Source organism: Procambarus clarkii, chromosome 33 (genome assembly GCF_040958095.1).
Source record: "Procambarus clarkii isolate CNS0578487 chromosome 33, FALCON_Pclarkii_2.0, whole genome shotgun sequence".
NCBI lineage: Eukaryota > Metazoa > Arthropoda > Malacostraca > Decapoda > Cambaridae > Procambarus > Procambarus clarkii.
Window position 1 is genome coordinate 43,010,165 of NC_091182.1, and position 11,620 is coordinate 43,021,784.

At 44.9% G+C, this 11,620-nt stretch overlaps 1 protein-coding gene across 1 annotated transcript; it reads right to left on the reverse strand.

Moving 5' to 3' along the window:
- Positions 1–5,515: 5,515 nt before the first annotated feature.
- LOC138370844 (A-kinase anchor protein 5-like) lies at positions 5,516–10,797 on the reverse strand. The gene is made up of 3 exons (XM_069335455.1): positions 10,747–10,797; positions 6,475–7,211; positions 5,516–5,534 (listed from the first exon to the last, which is right to left on the reverse strand). Exons 1-3 carry the CDS (start codon positions 10,795–10,797, stop codon positions 5,516–5,518), a joined length of 807 nt encoding a protein of 268 aa, XP_069191556.1.
- Positions 10,798–11,620: the final 823 nt, after the last annotated feature.

Consider the following 11,620-nt stretch of genomic DNA (forward strand, 5'->3'; position numbering starts at 1 on the left):
CGACACTGGAAGACAGAAGAGTAAGGGGGGACATGATCACAACCTACAAAATCCTCAGGGGAATCGACCGGGTAAACAAGGATGAACTATTCAACACTGGTGGGACGGGAACAAGGGGACACAGGTGGAAGCTGAGTACCCAAATGAGCCACAGAGACGTTAGAAAGAACTTTTTCAGTGTCAGAGTAGTTAGTAAATGGAATGCATTAGGAAGTGATGTGGTGGAGGCTGACTCCATACACAGTTTCAAATGTAGATATGATAGAGCCCAATAGGCTCAGGAATCTGTACACCAGTTGATTGACGGTTGAGAGGCGGGACCAAAGAGCCAGAGCTCAACCCCCGCAAGCACAATTAGGTGAGTACAATTAGGTGAGTACACACACACACACACACACACACACACACACACACACACAATAATTACACTTAGGTAATTACATAGAAAGCAAATTGATAACTACATTTAAATATTCCACTAATTATAAAGACTTAATGACACTTGCTTTTATTGTGTTGGAAGAAGGGGGAAGGGAAGGAAAAAGGGTAAGAAAGGAGAGTAACATAATGGGGAGAGAGAGAGAGAGAGAGAGAGAGAGAGAGAGAGAGAGAGAGAGAGAGAGAGAGAGAGAGAGAGAGAGAGAGAGAGAGAGAGAGAGAGAGAGAGAGAGAAATTTCATTTGCTTGTACCAACATTGTCTTCAACAGCAGACTACACAGGCAGCAGCAGCCTGCGACTCGTATGGTCTGCTGTCTGCTCCACCTCCGGAGACACCAACCACCACAATAAGCAAGGATCCCGACAAGCAATGACTCCAGTTGGCACTGTAGTCTACCTGGAGCTCCAGAACCTTCACGGTGCTCCACTTTACCATGAAAGTGTGAACCGTTGACCTCACAAGCAACAGCGCGTAGATACGTGTCTCAAGAATCTATTGTGGCTGGCGGTGGGTCAGTAGGTAGAGCTGCTGCTTGTGTGGTCTGAGGGTCCAACCCGTTCTCGCACTTTCGTATAGTCAATATTGACTTATTAAATACGTGCATATGTGACATGCTAATTTATTGTGAATATTTTAGTTTACCTTGAAAAGCTTCGTAGAAAACACCGACCTTACCTAACCTTCTTAGTATGTTAAGATAAGCATCTTATTGCGTCATAATTACAATTATTACTTAACCTATACCTCTATTAGGTTAAGTAATAATTGTAATTACGAAGCAATAAGATGCTTATCTTAACATACTAAGAAGGTTAGGTAAGGTCGGTGTTTTCTATGAAGCTTTTCAAGGTAAACTAAAATATTCACAATAAATTAGTATATCACATATGCACGTATTAAAAAGTCAATATTGACTATACGAAAGTGCGAGAATGGGTTGGAGGGTCAAGGCTCCAATGGTCCAAGGGAAGGGGTCAGGATAAGGGTTTGGGATGGGACGGGGGGAAATTAATGGCGCCCAATCACATGGATGGTCGGGTATTGAACGCCGACCTGCATGAAGCAAGACAGTCGCTTTACCGTCCTGCCCAAGTGATTGGGAGGCCGGGGTCAGGAGAGTATAGGCAGTATTGAAGTTATATATTTATGTTAGTATGGTTCAAGTTTGAATATCAGAACATTGATTTTCATTTTCCCGAAATCAGTGAATAATATTGTACTTCCAAATACCTATTTCCTGCTAAGTGAACAGGTGCATCAGGTGAATGAAAAATGTCCATTTGTTTCTCCTACCTCGGCCGGGAATAGAACCCCATGTGGGAACCGACCTGTGAGATTTATATTTATTTAATTTATATGAATTTATATTTACGTTAATTTATATACTTCGATAGCAATTTGTATAATGATAAGTGGACTGTATTTCTGCAATAATCTCATAATCTCACAAATCGATCCTCTACACATTAGGGGGGTTTATTAAATTTATATTTATATATATGCAGCCAATCAAACTACAGTAACTACATACATTGAAAAGGTTCCTTATCTTATAGTACAGCAGGTTAGTCCACCAGGTATAACTAGGGTGTAGACACCAAATTATCCTCTTTGAGGTAGCTTCCATCACCCAGTAACTGGTGCACAAATCTTGCTCGTCTTGACCTGTCAAAAGGGCGCTAGCTGTAAAGCCAGATTCTATATATGACAAGCTATATCAGAGAAAACACTATACATGGAACATTGAAGACCTGGCTTAATTACCTTTAGTTTGAGGCGATTTCGTGATCTAACCGGTTCACCCTATATCCTGACATTAATGGCCACAAATGAATGATAAACGGGTTTCGGATAGACACTTAACTTGAATTTGTAGACAGCGTGTTGATAATGGTACACTTTTAATTTCCATAACACTTCGTCCAAGTAAAATTAACAGGAGCCGAATTTGCTCCTGTGTGAGCCTCTGGTCTAGTATCAACAATGGCTGCGTATAACACTCCATACTATTGACGCCTGGCCGACATTGTCCAGATATGATAGGAGCCAAATTTGCTCCACACGTCTCGGAGGTGACACAACAATGGCTGCCCCTCCTTCCTCACTCACTCTGACGCCTGGCTTACATTGTCCACATGTCAGAAAGTGATAGAAGGGTCACATTTACTCTACTTTAATATTGATAATTAAGTTAATTTATATAAGATGTTTTATGATGGTAAAGTCCAAAGACTAATGTATTTAAGAACAATTCTTCCCAGCAGAATAGCTGGTGAATTATAATAGTATGTGGTGATGATATCCCGTTTTCTTTAGACGGTAATTCCACTACAAGTTACGTTTTCTATGGGTAACTTGTTTATACAATACAGCTATTATCTGTATGATTATTAAATGGTTTCGGATTTTCCGACACCCCAGGCCCTTAATACAACGACCCCCCGAGCGCTGTCCACTCGGCTGTCAGGCCCTGTACTAATCTAGTTGTGCTTGCATGGTGGAACTTTAGCTCTCCATCCCCGCCTTACGACACATCATTAGTTCAAGTAACCCCCTGTACTCACCTAGTTGTGCTTGCGGGGGTTGAGCTCTGACTCTTTGGCCCTGTGTGAGTGTGTATCTGTACTACCTTGAAGCCCTTGTTAACTCAGGTTCACTTCACTAGTTAATAAGAGACTAGCTTTAAGGAATAATCTTAGAACCTGTTGTTAATGAAGTTAAATCTGGAAACCACTCAATTGGAGCTAGTGAACCACTGGAGTGTGTGCTTGGGGGCCCCTTAGTTGTGGAATGTCTAGTGTAATGGTCTACTTCTCATTCCTCAAGATGTACTCTATGCTGAGGACAGTCCTCCAGCCTTGACATATACAAGAGAGGAAATGCTGACTGCTAGCAGGATCATTAATCTCCCTGCTATTTCTGTGATAGACGACGGCAGGTTGCAATCGCTGCAGAAAACCCACAAAACGGTTGACGATCAAAACTAAACGGCATGACACAGGCGGCATGACACAGGCGGCATGACACAGACGGCATGACACAGGCGGCATGACACAGGCGGCATGACACAGACGGCATGACACAGGCGGCATGACACAGGCGGCATGACACAGGCGGCATGACACAGACGGTATGACACAGACGGCATGACACAGGCGGCATGACACAGACGGCATGACACAGACGGCATGACACAGGCGGCATGACACAGGCGGCATGACACAGGCGGCATGACACAGGCGGCATGACACAGATCCTGCGACCTACATACGGAGGAGCTACCAACATCGTCTCATCTTTCCTCAACAGCAGAGGTTGCAAAACTTTACAAGAAGTGCAAGTTTACTCCCGTCTTGAATATCAACCACTGTCCTCGGAGTATCAAGCACTGTCCTCGGAGTGTCAAGCACTATCCTCGGAGTATCAACCACTATCCTCGGAGTATCAAGCACTATCCTCGGAGTATCAACCACTATCCTCGGAGTATCAAACACTATCCTCCAATTCTTGAAGTATTCAGGTTAGACTGAGCAGTACGTCAAAGCCTTCAAAACGGTAATATTTTCCCATACAGTTACGAAGCCCATGTTCTTAAGGATCCCCAGATGACCCATCTGCGTAGTCAAGAAATTCGCTGACCAGAAATTGGGGCCTACAACTCAAGACGCTCAGCCATCAAGAGCATTTGAGATTATTACCAGGATGACTCCCATCTGCAGCTTGTAGCTGATCATATGAAGGCTCTGGCACACAGTTGACTCCTGCCTCGTGCTGTCGCTGTGGAACAATGTTCCAGGCTGTGGAACAATGTTCCAGGCTGTGGAACAACGTTCCTGCCAGGCTGTGGAACAACGTTTCCTGCCAGGCTGTGGAACAACGTTCCTGCCAGGCTGTGGAACAACGTTCCTGCCAGGCTGTGGAACAACGTTCCTGCCAGGCTGTGGAACAACGTTCCTGCCAGGCTGTGGAACAACGTTCCTGCCAGGCTGTGGAACAACGTTCCTGCCAGGCTGTGGAACAACGTTTCCTGCCTGGCTGTGGAACAACGTTCCTGCCAGGCTGTGGAACAACGTTCCTGCCAGGCTGTGGAACAACGTTCCTGCCAGGCTGTGGAACAACGTTCCTGCCAGGCTGTGGAACAACGTTCCTACCAGGCTGTGGAACAACGTTTCCTGCCAGGCTGTGGAACAACGTTCCTGCCAGGCTGTGGAACAACGTTCCTGCCAGGCTGTGGAACAACGTTCCTTCCAGACTCTGGAACAACGTTTCCTTTATTTTCGGTGAATGAATTGGCCAATTCACCTTGTTACATTGTCTAATATCTCCTCCTTCTAATAGACCAGATACTTCCCCAGCTGGACCAAGCACGACCCAACTTAGAATATGTTCAGCTAGTTCACAAATGTGCTTTTGTTCAGCTAGTTCACAAATGTGCTTTTGTTCAGCTAGTTCACAAATGTGCTTTTAAATGAACTAAATATTGGTTTAGTAAACTAATGCGTCCTTGGGGGTGTGTGTTCCAGCTTCCAGTTTGTGTTCCAGGAGTGTTTCAAAGTTTCGTTAGTGTTACGAGTGATTAGTAAGTTGTTTAGGTAGTCAGGTATTGCTGCGGGAGTTGTTCTCGGTTCTGTTCTTGCTGTGGTGTTCTTGTTCAAGACAAAGCCTGGTGAACACTCAAGATATGCAATCTTGCACATTGGTTATTTATTCACATTTTCTGTATTCATTGGTTTTTGGTATATTTTCTGCCCGAAACGCTATGCGGGTTAGCGGCTTCTTGAGGTTATCTTGAGGTTATCTTGAGATGATTTCGGGGCTTTAGTGTCCCCGCGGCCCGGTCCTCGACCAGCCCTCCACCCCCAGGAAGCAGCCCGTGATAGCTGACTGACACCCAGCTACCTATTTTACTGCTAGGTAACAGGGGAATAGGGTGAAAGAAACTCTGTCCATTGTTTCTCGCCGGCGCCCGGGATCGAACCCTGGACCACAGGATCACAAGTCCAGCGTGCTGTCCGCTCGGCCGACCGACTCCAAACCGACCGGTTTTGCTAGAGTGTCTAAATACCAATCTAATGTTATTTCTCAAAACCATTCCTGTGAATAAAAATTAAATTTATTAAAATTAATATTATTATTAGTATTATTATTCGTATAAGGCCGTGGAGGAGACTCTATCACTGTTTATGAGCTATTCACGATAATTACGGGTGAGCTGAATGATATAGATCATATGGAAAGAGTAATGGGGAGAAATTTTGAAGTCCTGCGATGGGTTCGAACCCGAATCATGTTCCCAGGCACACTGTATACTACCCACTGTGTCTGAGGCGTCCAGGAACGCATATTCGAGCCCATGGTATCACACTCGGATGATTGCAATCGCAGTTTCTTTGACATGAATTTTGGAAAGTTTATGGCTTATATATATATATATATATATATATATATATATATATATATATATATATATATATATATATATATATATATATATATATATATATATATATATACTGGTGAGGGAGGGCTGGCAGGAAATCAATTAATTGGATTAAATATGCAATTATACCCAAGCCAGTGAGAACGCGTATTTAATTAGTTAGGAGATGGCTGTATTCAGGTGGAAGATGCAGAGTTTGAGAGAGAGAGAGAGAGAGAGAGAGAGAGAGAGAGAGAGAGAGAGAGAGAGAGAGAGAGAGAGAGGGGGGGTACACGGCATTGCCCTAATCTATCAGTTTGTCAAGCCTCTGTCAATCTTTCTACCCCATCAATGATCTCTCAATCCATCTTTCCATCATTCTATCCCTCTATTCTCGAATATATACGTCTATTCATTCATTTGTCTATCCATCTATTTATCCATTCATCTATACATCTATTGGTCTATCTATCTATCTATCCATCCATCTATCGCGGAAACCGTATTAGCAGCTCGCTGAACGGAGGCATTAGATGCAAAGGAAATTTAGCCAACCAAACGTTGTAGCACCGGGAATCGAACCTCCTTATCCCAGTTTGTGAGTCGAGAACGAACCCCACTGAGCCATCTGTTAGAGTATTGACCGCGTTGTTAACCAGTGGTATGAATGAGAAGTTGTGATGACTGAAGGAGTAATAACCTTCCTCTATCATCGAACTTGTATACACTCTCCCAGCAACAGTTGTATTGATCTGATCAGCAACAGTTGTATTGATCTGATCAGCAACAGCTGTATTGATCTGATCAGCAACAGCTGTATTGATCTGATCAGTAACAGCTGTATTGATCTGATCAGCAGCAGCTGTATTGATCTGATCAGTAACAGTTGTACTGATCTGATCAGCAACAGTTGTATTGATCTGATCAGCAACAGCTGTATTGATCTGATCAGCAACAGCTGTATTGATCTGATCAGCAACAGTTGTATTGATCTGATCAGCAACAGTTGTATTGATCTGATCAGCAACAGTTGTATTGATCTGATCAGCAACAGCTGTATTGATCTGATCAGCAACAGCTGTATTGATCTGATCAGCAACAGCTGTATTGATCTGATCAGCAACAGCTGTATTGATCTGATCAGCAACAGCTGTATTGATCTGATCAACAACAGCTGTATTGATCTGATCAACAACAGCTGTATTGATCTGATCAGCAACAGCTGTATTGATCTGATCAGCAACAGCTGTATTGATCTGATCAGCAGCAGCTGTATTGATCTGATCAACAACAGCTGTATTGATCTGATCAGCAACAGCTGTATTGATCTGATCAGCAACAGTTGTATTGATCTGATCAGCAACTCAAGACTCGCCATATTCACTGTTTCAACTCTCAGTTGATCTCGTTAGTTCTTCATGGTAATTGGGGAGTATAATTAGTACCTCACCTACCTTTACCTACCTTACCTCACCCTCACCTACCTTACCTCACCCTCACCTACCTTACCTCACCCTCACCTACCTTACCTCACCCTCACCTACCTTACCTCACCCTCACCTACCTTACCTCACCCTCACCTACCTTACCTCACCCTCACCTACCTTACCTCACCCTCACCTACCTTACCTCACCTTCACCTACCTTACCTCACCCTCACCTACCTTACCTCACCTTCACCTACCTTTACCTCACCTCACCTTCACTCAGAGAAGCTGTCATTCCCAGAATATAACTAATAGTAGTTTAGCTCGTCCTCGTATACAAAGATCTAAGCTCGTTAATACAGCCGCCAACCCCCCAGCTGTTTATGGATGAAAAACGGTTTGCACACGACTCTCAACTGCTGACGTCCGAACACTTCCGGAACAAGTGCTTCACTGACGACTTTTGTTCGAACCACAACGCTGTAAATGCTTCACCCACGTACTACAAATACAAATAATCGCCAACAGAACCTAAACACCTAACCTAACCTATGCCTATATATGCACAATGTGCTAATATATTATAATATTAATTTATATATGAGAAAAGTTCTGTTTTGAAAGAACAGCATGTTAAAATTGATGAATGCGTCTGTGGGGTCGACCGCTGGAGGGAATGGACTTGGTGTTGACTTGACGACGGGTTGATTTAACTGCTAGGTGAACAGAGGCATCAGGTGAAAAGAGAAGAACCCTATTGCTTCCTTCCTGGCCGGGGATTCAACCCGAGTCCCTCGACTGTGAGCCGAGGTCGTAGACCACTTTGCTAATGAATTAATTTTGTATACAATAATATTTTACTTCATTTCATCAGAACAAAAATAATTGATGATTCCACATTAAAGTTTAACTTAACATTCTTTTATATATTAATTGGGTATCCGGCAGTGCCCGGGTCTCTCGTCCCCTTATCTGTGTAACTTCCGATAAATTATTTATTAGTCGATTTTTAATTACATTCTTTATTAGTTGTATTGGACGTTTGTAATGTTAAGGTGATGGGCCAAGTGGTTGTGCTTGACCCTTGACCTTTGACCCCGTGTGGCCACACCAGGCGTTGATCGGTCGTCTCTCGGCCGTACGCAACAGGAGCTCCACCAACCGGCCGTTCAGGGGACCATATCTTGCCCAAACTGTTTGTACTGACAGACGAACAGGACAAAACTCCTCCTCGCCAAACAAAAATGATCTTTTGCGGGAACTTAAGTGAAGAACTTGAGTGTCTTGAAACATCAATTCCAACTGCAACTTTATTCTCTCAATGTTCAAGTAAGTTAGGGTTTAAGGCTCATCGTGGGGGCCGTAACAGTCTAAGTTACCAACTAAGTTTAATCAAAGTTTTGTTTAGTGGTGACTATGTCTGTAGCGAGAGGCATCTAAGCCACCATTACCCCTGGCTAAAGTTAGCATAGTTGGAGGTTAGAGTCACGAAGACCCGTTACCCTTGAAGGTCGTTAATTGCTTGCCTCACATCAACAGGATTGGTGATTGCCTTAATTACGCCTATCAACCTCTGAACGGTTGTTAAGAACACGGAACAGGGCGTTTCAATTGGATAAGTTTAGATTCAGGAAAGACCTGGATAAGTATTTGTTTGGAGATACGATTGTAAATTTATGGAACAATTTATCAGGGGAACTAAATTGACATAGAATCACTCGATTGTTTCAAGCGTAGGTTAGACGTATGAGTTCGGGTGGGTATAATAGGAGATGCCTCGTATGGACCAATAGGAGCTGCCTCGTATGGACCAATAGGAGCTGCCTCATATGGACCAATAGGAGCTGCCTCGTATGGACCAATAGGAGCTGCCTCGTATGGACCAATAGGAGCTGCCTCGTATGGACCAATAGGAGCTGCCTCGTATGGACCAATAGGAGCTGCCTCGTATGGACCAATAGGAGCTGCCTCGCATGAACCAATAGGAGCTGCCTCGCATGAACCAATAGGAGCTGCCTCGCATGAACCAATAGGAGCTGCCTCGTATGGACCAATAGGAGCTGCCTCGTGTGGACCAATAGCAGCTGCCTCGTGTGGACCAATAGCAACTGCCTCGTATGGACCAATAGGCCTTCTGCAGTTGCCTTTGTTCTTATGTTGTAGTTACACTTCGATAAGTTAGTGACCTCGCTGCTAATCACTCCTCTGGGTTTGAAACGTTGTACCTTAAGAACCATCACATCATCTGACCACACCCAGCAGTCAATGGGTACCTGGTTGTTAAACGATTTAGCGAGTCGTATCCCGCCAAACACACACCGAAACTACGACGTTGGTACAACGTTCGAACAAGTTTTAACACCACCTAACCAGTTATAACAACCAGTATAACAAGTTGTAACAACGTTCTAATACGTCATAAACACGTTAAGCCAAGATGTAACAACTTTATTACAAGTTGTAACAAGCGGAAAATAGAGACAGTTACGGTTTGTGTTTCCAGGGATTCCAGGGAAAATTAAGATTAAGGACCTGCCCGAAACGCTAGTTGTCCTCTTGGCAGTACAAGAATGTAAGAACTCTTGTATACATAAATAAAACAAAATAAATCCGGGCCTGAAATTCCGCGGTGGCGTGAAACTTGCAGTCATATCTTGGAACACTTTTGTACCTCGTTCAAACACGGGTTGGACATGTATATGAGTGGGATTGGGTGGTTATAGATAGGAACTGCCTCGTGTGGGCCAATAGGCCTTCTGCAGTTACCTTTGTTCTTATGTATGTACCTTGCTCCTCCACTTACGTAGCAGCTTCACCACTTTGTTGGTACTTAGAGGCTCGAGGTCCGTCCCTTTACTTTTCTAGTGTGTGGTTTGGTCAACATATTCCAGCCACGGAATAGCCACGGAATATGGAGCCGGTCGGCCGAGCGGACAGCACACTGGACTTGTGATCCTGTGGTCCTGGGTTCGATCCCAGGTGCCGGCGAGAAACAATGGGCAGAGTTTCTTTCACCCTATGCCCCTGTTACCTAGCAGTAAAATAGGTACCTGGGTGTTAGTCAGCTGTCACGGGCTGCTTCCTGGGGGTGGAGGCCTGGTCGAGGACCGGGCCGCGGGGACACTAAAGCCCCGAAATCATCTCAAGATAACCTCAAGATAACCACGTTATTGTGACTCCTCCTTGTGAACTCTTTTTCGATTTCTTGTTGTGTAGCTTTTGGCACATCGTGGTTAGTGTGTGACGCTGTGGTGACGCTGGTTCGATCCCAGCACCCTGCTCCAAAGATTTTATCATAGATATACCTTTTTGTGATTTTCCTTGTGTATTAGAGACGTTATTCCTCTGGGGAGAGACGACCCAGCGGGTCTGTACAAGCGGGGCTCGAACCAGGGAATAACTTCGTTCAGCGGAACGAACACACAGAATATTGATCATACGAGTTAGTGCATGAACTTACTCGAGCACCCGCACTCCTGATTGTTGTTGTTGCCAGGGAGGCTGGTGTCATGTCAAGTGTGTGTGGGAGAGTTGCCAGGGAGGCTGGTGTCATGTCAAGTGTGTGTGGGAGAGTTGCCAGGGAGGCTGGTGTCATGTCAAGTGTGTGTGGGAGAGTTGCCAGGGAGGCTGGTGTCATGTCAAGTGTGTGTGGGAGAGTTGCCAGGGAGGCTGGTGTCATGTCAAGTGTGTGTGGGAGAGTTGCCAGGGAGGCTGGTGTCATGTCAAGTGTGTGTGGGAGAGTTGCCAGGGAGGCTGGTGTCATGTCAAGTGTGTGTGGGAGAGTTGCCAGGGAGGCTGGTGTCATGTCAAGTGTGTGTGGGAGAGTTGCCAGGGAGGCTGGTGTCATGTCAAGTGTGTGTAGGAGAGTTGCCAGGACTCGTGTGTCAAGCTGCCACTATCTTGTCGAGTCGGGCTTGTCGAGTCTGGGCTTGTCGAGTCTGGGCTTGTCGAGTCTGGGCTTGTCGAGTCTGGGCTTGTCGAGTCTGGGCTTGTCGAGTCTGGGCTTGTCGAGTCTGGGCTTGTCGAGTCTGGGCTTGTCGAGTCTGGGCTTGTCGAGTCTGGGCTTGTCGAGTCTGGGCTTGTCGAGTCTGGGCTTGTCGAGTCTGGGCTTGTCGAGTCTGGGCTTGTCGAGTCTGGGCTTGTCGAGTCTGGGCTTGTCGAGTCAGTTGACAGCTTTGAGTGGTCCCTTCACCCCCTCATCTCACGCACTGTAAGTCTTGGGGTGTCGCCTTAAGTCTTTTTTCTTCAGTTTATTCCATCTTATTTATTTTCCTTTACTTTATTCTATTATAAATGCCTGCTCTCATAAATTTATTCTATCATAGATTTTTTTT